This window comes from Colias eurytheme, chromosome 2 (genome assembly GCF_061535395.1).
Source record: "Colias eurytheme isolate Ceu_HAF_F1 chromosome 2, ilColEury1 Martin Lab GWU primary, whole genome shotgun sequence".
NCBI lineage: Eukaryota > Metazoa > Arthropoda > Insecta > Lepidoptera > Pieridae > Colias > Colias eurytheme.
In genome coordinates, this window is record NC_142981.1 from 7031381 (window position 1) to 7047960 (window position 16580).

General features: G+C 35.6%; 3 protein-coding genes and 1 long non-coding RNA gene across 5 annotated transcripts; 3 read left to right on the forward strand and 1 right to left on the reverse strand.

The window, feature by feature from the left end:
* Positions 1-3669: 3669 nt before the first annotated feature.
* Positions 3670-9260, forward strand: LOC149910428 (uncharacterized). The gene is made up of 2 exons (XR_016457890.1): positions 3670-3814; positions 9126-9260. It is a non-coding gene; the product is annotated as an uncharacterized LOC149910428 (long non-coding RNA).
* Positions 3812-9260, forward strand: LOC149910429 (uncharacterized). Its single transcript, XM_090113792.1, has one exon. It carries the CDS (start codon positions 3857-3859, stop codon positions 5330-5332), a length of 1476 nt encoding a protein of 491 aa, XP_089969918.1. The 5' UTR covers positions 3812-3856; the 3' UTR covers positions 5333-9260.
* On the forward strand, positions 9257-13807 carry Taf5 (TATA-box binding protein associated factor 5). Of its 2 annotated transcripts, none has more exons than XM_090113764.1 (13): positions 9257-9294; positions 9387-9474; positions 9545-9730; positions 9820-10022; positions 10142-10341; positions 10705-10906; positions 11050-11239; positions 11354-11429; positions 11583-11720; positions 12018-12211; positions 12568-12681; positions 13084-13264; positions 13503-13807. In XM_090113764.1, exons 2-13 carry the CDS (start codon positions 9412-9414, stop codon positions 13709-13711), a joined length of 1956 nt encoding a protein of 651 aa, XP_089969890.1. In that variant the 5' UTR covers positions 9257-9294; positions 9387-9411; the 3' UTR covers positions 13712-13807. The 2 variants fall into 2 exon arrangements, with proteins under 2 accessions (XP_089969890.1, XP_089969897.1); XM_090113771.1 differs by lacking the exon at positions 9257-9294 and adding an exon at positions 9298-9316.
* On the reverse strand, positions 13798-15730 carry IntS10 (integrator complex subunit 10). Its single transcript, XM_090113782.1, has one exon. It carries the CDS (start codon positions 15578-15580, stop codon positions 13838-13840), a length of 1743 nt encoding a protein of 580 aa, XP_089969908.1. The 5' UTR covers positions 15581-15730; the 3' UTR covers positions 13798-13837.
* Between the last annotated feature and the right edge of the window lie 850 nt (positions 15731-16580).

Below are 16580 nucleotides of genomic sequence, written 5' to 3' on the forward strand. Positions count from 1 at the left end.
CAGGTGTCAGAACTGGCAGAGTTAAGCGGTTCTTAAGACTTGAAAGCTGCTTAAATGATAAAATGCTTCCAAATATACGAAGATAAGACACTTCATTCCCATATCGGAGTTTGACTCGTCAAACCCCGATTTAATAAAATTGTGTTTTGACGTTTGCCTGACCAAATTAGTCTCTCCCAGGTTTGACGAAAATTGTTTAGTCAAAGGCCGAAAATTTACATTTGTTTGGGCTTTGACTAAGTCATTCAGTCTGACCTGAGGATTGACCAGTCCAACCTAGGAGCGCCGGAGCTTCGGAGTTTGCCTATAACATATATATAAAATGAAACCCGTTTTCCTTGGTCGCGGCATCACGCGTGAACGGGTGGGCCGATTTCGATAATACTTTTTTTATTATATTCCTTGAAGTACGAGGATGGTTCTTATGTAGAGAAAACGTGAATATGTACCGCGGGCGAAGCCGGGGCGGACCGCTACTTCTATATCTAATAAATAATAATATGTTCTTTATAGGTTGTGTCAAAATTAGTCTACCTATATAGTCGGAAATTAGACGAATTAAACTGACGGATAGACGGATATTAATAATCCTTACTACATTTTGGTCCATTTCTAGGACCAACGGTAAAAGTTAGGTACATATTTATTTTTATTGTAACTTTTTTTTGTTTTTGTTTGTTTTAATTTTTAGTGTAGAAAGATTTTTGTTATCATATTTCATATAATAACTTTTATTTGGAATATTTTTTTTAAGGATAATTTTAAAACTGTTCTGTTTGTTCTAGAATTGTATAGTAGATATCTGGGTTTACTTTAAATCACAAAATATGTGTAAAATCATCACAAATTTCTTTCAACAAAGAGGTACACTATTCAAATGTAGTATTCTAATAAATTCATACATTGGCATTAATTATAAATGTTAACATAATTAATTATTTCTAACAAATACTATAGGCGTTGGTTTGCTTAATAGATTAGACCATTTATATATCCAACTACTTACTGGTTAATCAATTTTTACAGTTAAGTATTACAGTTTTTGCATTTTAATATAATAAAGCTTTATAGATAAAACATATTATATTATTATGACGACCAAATAAATTACTCTGAAGGTAGGTAATTTGTAGATAAAACTTACCGTTTATACTTTACTACCCATTCAAAAGACTCCCAAAATTTTTAAAATTTTATAAAGCATAGTAACTAAATATAATATGTTTAATTATAGTAGGCTCTTTGGCCATTGGACTTTGGAATTTTGCGTAATGAGAGATTATTATACGACATTTTGTATTTGTTACTGAAATCTATTTAGTAATATAATACCTAAACCATGGACGTATAAAAAAAGACGGACGGTATATCGCCTAAACATTGAATGAAGCCTAGTAATGGCGGCGAAACATCCATGTGTGTGTGCCATGTTGCCATGGCAACAGCTGTCCTGTTGACAATGGCGGCTGTATTTTTTTCTATAAATTTTGCCGTAATAATTTTGTCATTAAAACAAAAAAGAAATAACTTGCTTCCCTGTGGAATGTAATCCCTCGTGTTTTGTTATTTAAAATTGTACTGTTGCGACACCATTTAACCACGCAAGACGGCATTTTAAATATTTTTTGTGAAACAGTGACGCAGTTAATCAGTCGGTAGTTCACGACGTAATGGCGGCCGACTAGCTTACTATGGTGAGAGTGTGTGCGTGTTTATTGTCTTTACACGATCGCTAGCTTACTATGGTGGCTTCACGTTGTTTGTTCGTAATACGGCGTCCGTCTTTTTTTATACGTCCATGACCTAAACGAACATTTCACGTTTCTAGTTGGATTGTTGTTCAGATTATGTCTGATTACCACTAAAGTTAAATACGTTTTTAATCGAACACAATGTAATATGGAAATAACGATTCTAGTGCTGTCGCCTGTCTGATATGATTGGTTATTTAAATAATGAATATAATATTGGAATGAATGAATATAATAATAATGAATATAATATACAGAAAGTAAATGAAGTTTCTTCACCTCGTATCATAAAATTTTCAGAGAGCCTTATAATAAAATCTTGGAAATCCTAAACGAAAACTAAAATTCATTGATGTTGTGCCCGCACAGTGCATTGAGTGCCTTTGATAGTAATCTCATTGGCTTATCTAAGGATATTTTGTATATCCTTTGGATGTGTTGAATTTCGAATTTTATGTCGAATCTAGAACTTTCTAAAATAAAGGATTTTTGGATCCCAATATTCATAGTCATATTGGTCCTATTATTGTTTGTTTTATATGAATTTACCAATTAATTTCTCAACTTTATGAGTTTATCGAACTCATTGCTCTGATCTAACAGCTCTAGAAAACGTGTACTACCTACAATAATTTATTCATCACAAATATGTATGTATGGTCTAATACAAAAATAATTTATATGTGTAGAATAAACCATGCTTTAAATTTATATTACTTAGAAATAAAAAAATAACTGTTCATAATATTGTAGAAAGAGTGAGAACAAATGCACATATCTTAATTAAATAGACAAAATAAAACGATACTTTAAGATTGTAATCGCTCTTTATACCTAGAATAAAATGCATTTTATGCTTTTTTCTGAATAAAACTACAAAAATAAATTACTGCTTTAAGTATTAATGAGTTTCTTTTTCATGTGATATTTCCTTTTATTTAGTGGTTTTTTGTATAACATGAGATGAACATAATATGCAACTAGGAAAATAACAAGAAAACCGCGACATGTCACATGGGGGACGGGAATCTGCGATTCGCTTTCTTTTTGACTCCCATACTGAGACGAATCTTGCATATCATTATTTTTACAACAAAAAAATCGTCTCAAAATATCAAAACTAAGGTAATTATTTGTTAATATGTATTTATTAAGAATAACTAACTAAAAGATAACTTAGGTAGGTACTTGGGTACATTTGATTTTAATTATTTACCACAAATTATGACTACCTACGTGTACAACACGTAGTCATCTTATAGTCCAGTCAAATGCCCAGAATCTCTATTTTTTTTCAAAATCCCTACAAATATTTACAATCTAAGGGTAAAAGTCAACTCTTATACACAACATACATGGAAAATGTACCTATTATTCTCAACATATTATGGGTAGGAACGCGTCGGCAATGCTAAATAAGACATAATATTATTCACCTAATCCTAACTACTTAATATTATAATAGGTAAATATGAAATTAACTCTGTCTCGTCTCTTCTGTAAGACGTCTCATAACTGAACCGATTTGGATGAAATTTAGTACAGAGATAGACTTGAGACATGAGAAACTACATAATTGAGTGTTATCCTAAGGTTATCCTGGAAATCTGCGGGTTTAACTACAATTATTATATAAGCCATGGTCACCTAATTAGAAAGAGACAGGTTTGAAACAAAAATGCTCTTACTAGTTAATAGTAGTTAGATGTAGTTTAGAACAGTCTTTGCATGCAAGTGCCAAAAATGATCCTTATTTTACACATTATTTTACTATATTCCTTAATCTATAATCACTATAAGTAATCTATGATTGTTATGACAATTGACAGCTCACACTTCACAGCGATGAAGCAGCGATGATTTCAGATTTGACATTCGGTGGACTATTTTACCTGCGATTTTGGGCTTACGATGTTTTTTCGGCCTGCGGTGGTGTAAGTGTATACACGTGCTTTGTGTTTAAAGTGTTTATATCTTCATATTTCTTAGTTTAATCTTGATTTTTTACTATATTAAGTCTATCAAACCTGATATATTTGTGTGTTGGTGGCGGTTTATGTGAGGTTTGTTCTAATTTCTAATAGATAATAGATATTATTTAAGTCATGGAGGTATCACCTCCTGATCCACCTGATCCCCCTCCCCCTCCTGAGACTATGAGTGATAATGTGCCCCGTCCAAGGCCAAAACGTCATCTTGACCAGGATGTTGGTGAGGATATTAGAGGTAAAACAAAGAAATCTTCACTAATCGATTGTCCTAACTCTATTTCCATAGATACCGTATATAAGCATCCGCTTCTAGAAGGCCCTATTCGACAGTATTCTGCAACTGACTCGGGACCATTCATTGTTCACTGCAGTAAGATGGAAAATGACCCTGCATCAGGCACCTCGATCCGTGCCATCAAAATCGGTCAACTACTTGTTAGTAACGGCATCAAAAATATTTGCAGAGATGGCATAAAGAAAATCGGCCGCAATAGGGTGGCTATTGAATTCTCAAGCGGTGAAGATGCCAATGTATTTATTGGTCATCCGATATTGGCTCAGCACAACCTTAGCGCAATTATCCCCTTATACAATTATTCTCGAATGGGCATTGTGAGAGGAGTGCCCACTGACATTTCTATGCAGGAATTTGCTGCCAATTTGGAAATCCCTGCGGGCTTTGGGTATATCTTAAAAGCACGTAGGTTAAATAGGAAAAATCGTACGACAGAGAGCACTGAATGGATCCCCACAAACTCCCTAGTTCTAACATTCCAAGGGCAGAAGCTTCCTGACAGGGTCTTCCTGTACAAATCATCCTTAACAGTAGAGCTTTATAGACTGCCAACAATCCAGTGCCTGAAATGCTGTAGGTTTGGCCACATTAAAAACCAATGTAGGTCAAAGCCACGATGTTTTAAATGCTCAAAAGACCATCCCGGTGATGAATGTGAGGTGAGGGAACCAGATGCACATTGCATTAATTGCTCAGGCTCACACTTTGCATCTTACAACTCATGCCCTGAACAAATCCGGCAGAAGAATATTAAATCTGTTATGTCTGAGGAAAGTATATCCTATCAGGAAGCTTCACTCCGATTCTCGACTTCCAAAAAGTCCTATGCTGATGCTTCCCGGTCCGTTCCGTCCTTCAGAGACCAAGCCCCTGAAACATCCTTCCCAAGTATGACACCAAATACCATTTCCTATAAAAAAACTGTCTTCCGTGCTCCCCGCCCTCGCCCTCTTCTGGGTAAAACATACGACAAAGCGGCTCACTCTGAGATAACGCAGGCTCCTCAATCCGTGTTCGGCAATGGATGTGCTTTATCTGGGGCTATCCCCTCCTCCCATTCTTCTATCTCTCCTCTCCCCTCTCCCTCCTCTTATCCTTCATCTAACAACGACTCCAATGTGGTTGTATCTTGCCTTTCATTTGTTTATGACATCTTGAGAATGTACAATGATACTGAATTACCGTCCAACGTGAGATCTGTGCTATGCAAAATTTTTGAAACGGTTCAAGTAAACAATGGCTCCACTGAATTTAATACAATGGAATGCCAGGAGCTTGCGGCCGAAAAAGCATGAACTAATTCGATTAATTAATGATTATGAACCTTTAATTATTGCTATATCGGAGACCTGGTTTATTCCAGAGTCTCGTTTTCATATTTCCACCTACTCTTGTTTACGCGACGACAGAAGTGATGGATACGCTGGATCTGCACTTTTTGTCAAAAGAAATATCCCCTTCTCTAGAATCCCTATCCCATCCCATCATGAAGACATTAATGCTGTAGCAGCAAAAGTCTTAGACTTCACTGTTATATCCCTCTATATCTCAAATCCTAACTCTTCCCTAATCCCAGATTTGTATTATATCTTCTCCTCTCTCCCTGCCCCAATACTTATTTTAGGAGACTTCAACGCCCACCATTCGTGCTGGGGCTCAAACAAAACAGATGCTTTCTCCTTGTCCTTACTAGAATTAATTGATGACCTTAACCTCTGTATTCTTAATACCGGCTCTCCGACTCATCGTGTTACTCCCTCTCAAAACCCTAATAGTGCTGTAGACCTTTCCCTCTGCTCCCCCTCTATATCTTTACTTAGTTCATGGACTGTTCTCCCTGACTCACGCGGCAGCGATCACTATCCTATTCTTCTGTCCATTAATAAACATTTTTCCAGCTCAAATCCTCCTCCCTTACTTAGGTTTAGATTATCCAAGGCCAAATGGAGCGAATTTTCTCAATCATTGGTTTTGAAAATGAGTTCCGCTCCTTTTATTAATGACATGGACAATGCTCTGAATACCTACTCCTGGTTAGTTGATTCCCTTATCTCTAGTGCCGAACAACATATCCCCTTAAAACCTTTGCATAATTACAAACCCTCAACAACTTGGTGGGATGCAGATTGTTCAGAAATAATCCGTAAAAGAGCCGATGCTGAAAAATTATATACAGCCAACATGTCAAATGAAAATTATATTAACTTTAAAAAAATTTCTGCAGAAGCAAGAAGGCTACTCAGTTCAAAAAAGAGAACAGGTTGGTCAAGGTTCTGCCAATCTCTCTCACCAAGAACTCCCTTATCTCTCATTTGGAAACAAGTCAAAATATTTAGAAATTCACTGAATCCCAACAATATATCATCATCTGATACATCCCAGTGGCTAAATTCTTTCATGAACAAACTTGCTCCCCCAATGGCTCCCAGTTTCGATTCTCTGCCCACAAATCCTTCTTTTATCCCCTCCAGTAACTGCTTTGATGCTCCTTTCTCCATGGACGAGCTATACTGCGCTTTATCTGGGCTTGTTGATTCAACTCCAGGTATTGATGGTATTCCCTACTCCTTCCTTAAGAATTCGCCCCCAGAAATCCTATCTTTATACCTTAACCTAATTAACTCCTTTTTTGCCTACGGATTAATCCCTGAACCCTGGCGAGTCCAAATAATTATACCCATCCTCAAACCTGCAAAGGATCCTTCAGATTTCAACTCTTACAGGCCTATAGCACTGTCATCCTGCTTATTGAAGGTTATGGAGATTTTAATAAAAAACCGATTAGAATGGTTCGTCGAAAATCAAAATTTACTCCCCAAAACCCAATTTGGCTTCAGAAAAGGGGTGAGCACACTAGATAGTGTTGCTATTTTAACAACAGATATCCAGATAGCTCTCCAAAAGGGACAGTTCCTTGTGGGGGCCTTTCTCGACATTCACTCAGCATACGATAACGTCTTACTTCCTGTGCTCAGGCAGAAAATGCAAAATCTGAGTATTCCAGCGAGGATAACACGCTACGTTTGCAACCTCTTTATGTCCAGGTCAATTTGCGTACGTCAAGGGGACTCTCTATCTGCTCCCAGGTATGTATGGAAAGGTCTGCCACAGGGATCTGTCCTTAGCCCTCTTCTGTTTAGTTTGTATACCCACGATTTAGAATGTTCTGTTCAAAATTTTTGTGAAATCTTGCAATACGCGGATGATATTGCTTTATATGTTAGTTGCCCAAACATCAACGAGGCTGAAGTGAGATTAAACACTGCTTTGTTCTATCTCCACCAATGGTTGGATGAACATGGCCTCTCTCTTTCAGTCACCAAAAGCTCTTCGGTCATATTTTCTCGTAAGAGGAACATTCCTCCTCTGCTCCTAAAATATAAATCAGAAACGTTTCCCACTAGTAGTTCCATTAAATTTTTAGGCATACATTTAGATTCTAAATTATCAGGCAAATCTCACTCGAAGTACGTTATGGATAAGTGTGAAAAAGGCATTAATGTAATGCGTGCTCTATCAGGGGTAAGTTGGGGTTCTCATCCTTTCTGTCAAAAAATTTTGTATAACGCCATAGTCCGGAGTCATTTTGACTACGGTTCTTTCCTGTTAGAACCATGCAATAAATCTTGCAATACGAGTTGGGATAAGGTCCAGGCTAAGTGTTTACGCATTATCATAGGTGCGATGAAGTCCACCGCGATTAATGCGCTACAGGTAGAATGTGGAGAGCCCCCGCTCAAACTAAGAAAACAATATCTTTGTGATAGATTCCTATGTAAAGTCCTGCAAATCTCTGACCATCCTCTTATCTCCAAACTCCATACACTATACAGCCTGGTTGGAAACAGCAGCTCCTATCCTCTATTAAACTCACTCTGCTATTTCTTAAACCTCCCTTCTCCCTCTTATCAAATTACCTGCAATCCCCTATTCACTATCCCGTTTCAGGCAATTGTTTTTCGCCCTAATATCCATTGCTTCAGTATTAAGAAAGGACCTGGTGCTAATGAGAACTTCAACCGAATCATAGCTGAGGAGTTCCATGGTTGGACAACTGTTTTTACGGATGCCTCAAAGCTATCGAATACTGACAATGTAGGAATCGCCGTCTGGATCCCAAAATTCTCCATAATGCTATGTCGCAAATGCCCACCGCTGACATCCTCTTACACGGGAGAGGCATTGGCTATCCTGGAAGCCGTCTCATATATTCTCTCTCATGACATGGATCAATCTATCATCTGCTCCGACTCCCAAAGCTGCTTAAATTCTTTATGTTCTAACCTATTCCGAGCCAAAATTAAACATCCTATTATCCTCAAAATAAAAGAACTCCTATTTGAATGTCATGAGAGAAATATTCGTGTGACATTGACCTGGATCCCCAGTCATTGTGGTATCCTCGGCAATGAGTCAGCAGACTGGTGTGCCAAGACTGCCTCCAGGATGGCATCTGAGTCCCACAATCTAGTATATTCCCAAGATCTTTTATCGCTTGCTCAACTGCGCCTCACTGAATCATGGAAAGCCTCTTGGAAATCATCCCAATTAATGAAAGGTAAGTTTTATGCCTCAATCCAGGGTGATATTCCATCCAGACCTTGGTTCTCAAAATTCAAAAAGGTAAGTAAGCCAGTTACTTCTGTGATCTGTCGAATAAGGCTTGGTCATTCATGTACCCCTGTCCATTTGGCTAAGATTCGGGTAAGGGATAGCTCACTATGTGAATGTGGCATAGACGAGGGCACATTAGACCATATCTTCCTCAACTGTCCTAATCACTCCCCTTCCCTGTATGATTTCCTTCCTCCAGATATCCCTAGACCCACTAACATGAACACTCTTTTAGCAATGTTAAACTCACCTATAATTGAAATTCTTTCCAACTTTATCACAACTAATAAATTAAAATTATAATTTACACCTAGATTAATTTACTATAAATATATAATATATATTAACAATATTGAGTAGCCCTATTTAGTTTGTTTTTATCTAACTCTCATATCATTTATTATCTGTCTGAATTAACAGTACTAATTTTTATGTTGTGTATCTATATATTGTGTTTGTCTCTTTTTGTTTTAGGTATATCTGTGTTTTGATTGACATCGGTATAATAATGTTAGTTTCTCAAGCGTGTATTATCTTCCCAACGTGACATTGGCAGAATTGTACTCAAACAAAATTGCCACCCTTCGAAAAAATTGAATTGAATTGAATTGACATTCGGTGGTGAAATGTTTGTTTGTGTCATGTATGTGTGTAGTTATAAAAATGTGTTTTCTTGTTCCTAGTACAATATATTGACGAAGAATAACATTATTTAAAACTTCATACATATTTCAGGCATCTGCCGAATAAATAATTAAAAATGGGAGACAAATCTACACCGCTTCTTGCTGTGCTCCACTTATTGAAAAAATACAATCTAAAGGTAATATACCAATTTATACTGAGATAGCAGTTTAAATACAGAATCAATATTACATTTATTTAATATTCAGGGCACTGAAGAAATTCTAAGAAAAGAAGCCAACTTAGGAGATACTCAATTTGACAATTTAGACTTACCAGAAGTTGAACTAGCAAGTATCCTCACAGCTCATCATACCGAGAGTGATCCATTTACTTACGAACTTGCATACGATGGTCTCAAGAAATATATTGAAAACTCCTTAGATATTTATAAGGTAAATATATATCTGAATCACACTTTAATTATTGTTAAATTATTTCAGATTGTTTTTAAATAAACAGGAATTAAAATTTTTACTTACAGTATGAATTATCAACACTACTCTATCCAGTTTTTGTTCACATGTATTTAGTTCTTATATTATATGACCACAATGAACATGCTGAAAAGTTTTTGGAAAGATTTGGTCCGGAACAAGAGGATTATTATCAGGATGATTTGAAACGTTTGTCTATAGTGAAAACGAAAGAACAGATAAAAGGGAATGAAATTGCTGAGATATATAGGTATGAAATTACTTGTAGATTGTGATAAATAATAAATATTTTCATTGCTATGATTATTATTATCCTTTTTAAAAAATTTATTCCATACCTACATTATAAGATATAATTATTTGTTTTAGTTCAAATAAATTTGAGGTGCAACTATCAAGGGATGCATCTTCCCAATTAAAGCGATTTCTACATGAACAGAAAAGTTCACCAGTTATTATAAATATAATAAATAATCACATACAAATTGATGTACATGATGGACCTGGGAGAACTCAAGCTCAAGTAAGAGCAACTGCTGGAGGAATTCTTGGTGAAGCCACAAGAAATGGTATGTTATACATAATTTCCTTATTAATGCAGCAACAGACTAATAAAATAGCCTAAACCAGTGTGACCTAAAATATTAACTTCACAAAATTTACATGGTCTCGCAAAACAACTAGACAGTTTATGTATACTCTAACGGTCTTACTAATAAAATGTTATCCATTCGCTATGCAATGGATTAGTTATTGCAATAACCTGTCTTGTTTTTATGATTGACGTTTCATGTGAGCAAGAGCAGGACACAGCTATGGTAGAAAATGGTTAAAATTTATCCATTGTTTAACTTTTTATTAGTAAAGCCGCAAATTTACATTGTGACTGTTGAAGCTGATGTTTTTTCTTGATGCATTCACTGTACCTACAGAGAACCGGGCCAAAGTATACTATGGCCTTCTCAAAGAACCCTATATTGAAGTTCTTCCAACACCAGTAGAAGATGAAGAGGAAGTAGAAGAAACACCTGATAAACCCAAAAAGAAAAAAGCTAAAAAGGATAATATTTTTATGAAAAAACCAAAATTGGATCCCAATGCTCCTCCAAATGACAGAATTCCTTTACCAGAATTGTAAGTTAGGAATGAACATGTAAAAGTTATAAAATTAAAATTAGAGTTTTTTTTTCTATTCTGCAACTTAGCCATATTATGTTTATGTAAACAATAATCTAATATGGTCTCTGATTTTTAACCGTAAATATTTGCAATTGAAGGAAAGAAACTGACAAGATAGAAAAAGGGAAAGCTCTAAGAGAAGCATCCAAGCGTGTTCAACTGGGACCAGAGACACTGCCTTCTATATGTTTCTATACACTGCTCAACAGTGGTAATAATGCATTGTGCGCTGACATTTGTGACGATTCCACTTTACTCTCTGTGGGCTTTAACAATTCCACTATTAAGGTTAGTTAAATAAAACAATTATCAAAATTTGTAACAATTATATACAATGTTTAGTTTGACATACATAGTTATTGCATCAAATAATGTACAGAAATAATTTTGAATTTATTATAGGTATGGACGCTTACAACTGTACGACTACGGGGAATGAAATCTGTAGACAAATTGCAAGATATTGATCGAGAAGCAGGTATTATTTTTACTATATAAGTTATGAATTCTGATATTCTAATTAATGACAAAAAAGAAAAAGATTTTCTTAGTTATTTTCATTAAAAGTAAAGTAAGTCTAGTCACTAGTCAGGTTGTATAATTTTGTAGTTTCAAGTGATAATTTTAACAGGTGATGTCCTTGTAAGAATGATGGAGGAAAAAGACAGAGATACATGTCGTACACTGTATGGTCATTCTGGACCTGTCTACAAAGTGGCATTTGATCCATTTAAAACAATGCTCCTGTCTTGTTCGGAAGATTCCACAGGTAATAAATGAAAAAGTTCTGCTTCTTTTTTACCATTTTCATCGACGCCAAAAAGCAAGTAGTATTTTTATTTATTCTCGTGAAACATGTTAATTTCAATAACTATTTTAAGATTTATAAGGATAATACCATGCAGATATGCGAATAAAAAAAATGTTACTAAACACAAAAAAAAGTATTATATAAACATATTTTCTATTTATAAATAAAAGTGGTTCGTATAATTTTCTAAGGTACAATTCAATATATCGAATTCAAGTTATTAAATAAAAAACTTTAAATATTTTTTTTCTTCAGTCAGGTTATGGTCATTGCAATGTTGGACATGTCTAGTGGTATATAGAGGTCATGTGTGGCCAGTTTGGGATGTGAAGTGGTCTCCACATGGTCACTACTTTGTGTCCAGTGGCCACGACCGCACAGTACGTATGTGGGCCACTGACCATCATCAACCGTTGAGGATCTTTGCTGGACATTTGTCCGATGTTGATGTAAGCAGAAATTGATATGATCTATTTACACATATACTAGCGGTTCGTCCCGGCTTCGCCCGTGGTACCTGTTACCTGGTACATGTTTACGTTTTTTGTTTCATAAAAACTCCTCCATCCTATCTCTCAAGTTGGATCGAACTGCACATGGTGTGCGAATTTTATTATAATCGGTTAAGTGGTTTAGGAGTCCATTGAGGACAAACATTGTGACACGAGATTTATATAATATATTAAGAAGATAACTAACATATTAATTACGAGTACATAAATGTATTTTGTTTAGTAATAAGACACTACTCTCATATTTTTTTTGAAATAGTATTTTCTTTAAAATATACATTTTTCTCCGCCAGTGCGTTCAATTCCATCCCAACTCGAACTATATTGCAACGGGGTCGAGCGACCGAACTGTGCGTCTTTGGGACTGTTTGACTGGCCAACAAGTTCGCATTATGACTGGTCACAAAGTAAGTGGTACCGTGTATAAGTTTTTATTTAAATATATAATAAACTAGCTTTCCACCCGCGGCTTCGCCCGCGCAGTCAAAGAAAAACCCGCATAGTTCCAGTTCCCGTGGGATTTCCGGGATAAAACCTATCCTATGTCCCGGAGTAAAAAGTAGCCTATGTCCATTCTCGGGTATCAAAATATCTCTATACCAAATTTCATGCCAATTGGTTCAGTAGTTAAGGCGTGATTGAGTAACAGACAGACAGACAGAGTTACTTTCGCACTTATAATATTATAGTATGGATTATTTTTCTGAACAGAAATGTTTCATTATAATCTTTAAGATTTTTGAGTTTGCCTAAAACTTGGTTAACTGCATATATTCTCAATATAATAACACAAACAACATTTTTTTCAGCGGACAATATTTACGCTGTCATTCTCAGTATGCGGGCGCTGGATCGCGTCCGGCGGTGGAGGCGGTGAGATCATCGTGTGGGACATCTCCACCGGCTCCCCGACAGCCGCCCTTCCTCTTTTCCACACTGCGCCCATAACCACGTTAGCTTTCAGCCGTGATGGCGCAATATTATCGTCAGGTTAGTTTTCGCAATTTTTATCTCATATTATAGATATTAATAATAAGTTATTATTGCTGCCACACACGCTACAGAAGACCTAACAGGTTCACCTGTACAGTTATACCTGCGCATATTGATTATAGACCGTAATTGCACATGTCGGAAATAGAGCCTACCTATAGACTGGTTGACCTTGGTTAGATAGGACTTGCATTGCAAGATCTATCTTGTTTTTATTCAAACATTTTTGTTACAGGTTCTCTGGATTGTACTATTAAATTGTGGGACTTTGCGGCTATCACAGATGAAAGTACAAATGATGATAACACCGCAAATAACTCAGCGCCAAAAGAAGAAAAATTTCTATTACGCTCCTTTGCAACTAAAAACTCACCACTTAAAAATTTACATTTTACTAGGCGCAATCTTCTATTGGCTGTTGGTTCATATGAAGGAAGTTCTTAATAATCCAATATAATTATCTACTGAATAATTTAGATATTACGTTTTTCATTATAATGTAAGGAAATTTTTCAATAAAACAATTTAAAGACCTTATAATATGTTTTTATTAATAAAAACTTTTTGAGACTAAAGAATTTGAAGTAAATAAGATCGCTCAGAATTAATAAATTGAATCATTAAATTTAACATTGATTCATTACATCTGGCAACCTGAGTTTTCATTGCCTGTTTGAAATCTTCCTTAACACCTTTATCGGCTCCTCTGGTCCCAATTCTTCTCTGTCCTAAATGCTGTTGAGAATTAGGAAGAATATCTAATACAATGCTCTTTCCTTGCTCATTCCAAATATAACTTAATTCTTCTAATATATCTATATGAATAATATATGCTGAAAATAAATGATAATGAAATACACCTGTTTGCCTTATAACATCTAAGATGTGTAGGAATATACTCTCTTCTTGTGGCCATCCTAATTGCATAAGTACTAACATATGTCCATAAGTAAGATCAGCAGTATTTCCAGTATTCAGTAAAATTCTGATAAGCAATGAGCAGAAATAGTGCATTATGGCAGCTTTAGTTGGTGGTAGGAAATGGAGATGTCTATGTTTTCCACCAACAATCAAATCTGGTTCTAATGTACCTTCAACAGAAGGCAATTGTGGAAGAGCAGCTAAAATATTTTCTACACAGGTTGTATAATTCTTCTGAAAATAGTTGATTGATATTCTTATTATATTTGCAGAGAGGGTTGTCACACTAGGTGGAGGTATAGCCTCATCATATTTGCCTCTGTAAAGTGCTAATTCTTCCGTAAATCCTTCTAACCATGGTTTAGTTTGCAGTTGGGATGTCAATTTCATAAATTCCCTAGAAATAATATCATTACTATGAAGGAGTTCCCAACAATTTGCAGCTGCTTGAAACTGATAAGCGGATACTCCAGTTACTTCTATATCCCCCTTCCTTCTCTTTGATGGTGGTAAATCTGGATCTGATAATGATTCAATTAATAAATGATTGCCTTTGAGTGATTTGTGTTCGTACAGAGATCTTAGGAAATAAGCCAAGCCACAGTATAGTAATTGCCGACAATCCTCTACATTTCTCAATGTTAAAAGCTTTTGAAAATATGATTCTTTGTTAAGACTATTAGCATAATTTACTAGGTAAGGATCCCATCCTAGTTGCCTTCCTAACAAATCTAAGACTCCGAAAAGCCTTTGCCATGGATCAGTGATATCATGTTCATTATCATCATAAACATATGTATTATAAAAATCTATTGCTTTTACTAAGAGTCGTTGAAGCAATCTAGGGGATTCAAGTGAGCTAAGAAGCGGTAATGTTTCCACTACAAGTAATCGTGCATATCTATTATCACAAAAAAATTTTTCAGCATTAATTAAAGTCTTAACAAGACTATCTACACCAAGCTGTGGAAATTTTTTAAGCAAAAGTACTAATAACCGACAATGTTCCATTGTATCATCACTGTTTTCAACACTTGTTTTTAGAATAGTTAACTGTATGTCTGGGGATATATTATCGAACATTTGACTTAAGAAACTAGGTTCGTATGATTTTAAAGCATTTGCAATTGCAGATATTTCTGGAAGTAACTCGGGTAAATTTTGTCCAGAAGTCATTAGGGAGCTGAAACATTCCGCTGCTTCGTGTACATTTCCAGACTGTTTTTCCATTAAATACGCTTCGAATTGTATCTTAAAATTTGTTGGAAACAAAGTTTTTGCTGTTAGCATCCATGCTTTAGCAGAATGAATGTTTTGTTTTTGGGCTTCTTTGGCTCTTGATATTATGTAATCTTCATCGTCTTCATTATAAGTGGCGTCGATTGCGGGCATATTGTTATTCGTAATAGCTAATATATAAACAACAATACATTAGGTACTGACTGTAGTCTGTATTCAATACTTTGGTATTTACCAGCCTAAATCCTAATCTACTCAGGTGACAGGTGTCAGGTCTCAGTGCTCAACAGACTCTTGTGCTCACAGATCTATCATCTACTACAACCAAGACTGTTTTCCAATTACAGAGCATAATGCGACTCAGTGCCGCACAATGCCGAATTATGCTGATGCTTAATTGGAACATGAAACACACCAGCAGGGTGCGCTAATTTCAGTGTTGAAAAAAAAAAAATATTCATAAGAGTAAGCAAAAACCTCATTAATAATGTGTAAATAAAGTGGTATACATAATAATTGGTTGAAAAATATTTACGGTTATTTTAAGTAATTTGGATTTTGATTATTTCATTAACATTTTTTTCAATGTTTGTACCTTCATCCATACTTTTATTTTTTTTTTTTAGCACAATTTGAATAAGTTAACTATGATTATTTCGAAAAAACTACAATGAAATGAAAGCTTTAAAATTTTTTCCAACAATAATTACTAACGATAAATCGATTGCACGCATCAATTCACGCGCATTACTTTTTCTAGTGCTCGATTGTGCGAAGCGTTGCTGTAGTTGGAACATTCAACGTTATGCATTATGCCGCATAATGCGCTCTAGTGCTGTAATTGGAAAACGGGGAGAGATTCTCAAAAAAGGGAAATTTGGCACTAAGCTTGCAAGTTTAAGTATTATTTCTTAGATACCTTATTCAAGAGATGTTTTAATACTACCTGTTATCTTATTATTTTACTTCTGAGCAAGTTTGGACTTTGGGCCCCCACCGCTAAAGATGTTTACTACTATAGTACCCCGCATTAGTAAACTATGTTTTTTAGGTACCTAATAATCTGTGGTACATAGTGGTACTGCGGCGACTGCGGTCTGCGCCTGTCTGCGCCTCAGAGGTCTGCGCAGTTTTCTTCTGTCAGTGTCAAGTA

Coding starts and splice junctions, on each gene's coding strand:
- IntS10 (XM_090113782.1), bottom strand. CDS start 15,580: ATGCCCGCAATCGACGCCACTTATAATGAAGACGATGAAGATTACATA.
- Taf5 (XM_090113764.1), top strand. CDS start 9,412: ATGGGAGACAAATCTACACCGCTTCTTGCTGTGCTCCACTTATTGAAA. Junction 10,907..11,049: donor AGAATTCCTTTACCAGAATT/GTAAGTTAGGAA, acceptor TTGCAATTGAAG/GAAAGAAACTGACAAGATAG. Junction 13,265..13,502: donor TGGCGCAATATTATCGTCAG/GTTAGTTTTCGC, acceptor TTTTTGTTACAG/GTTCTCTGGATTGTACTATT.
- LOC149910429 (XM_090113792.1), top strand. CDS start 3,857: ATGGAGGTATCACCTCCTGATCCACCTGATCCCCCTCCCCCTCCTGAG.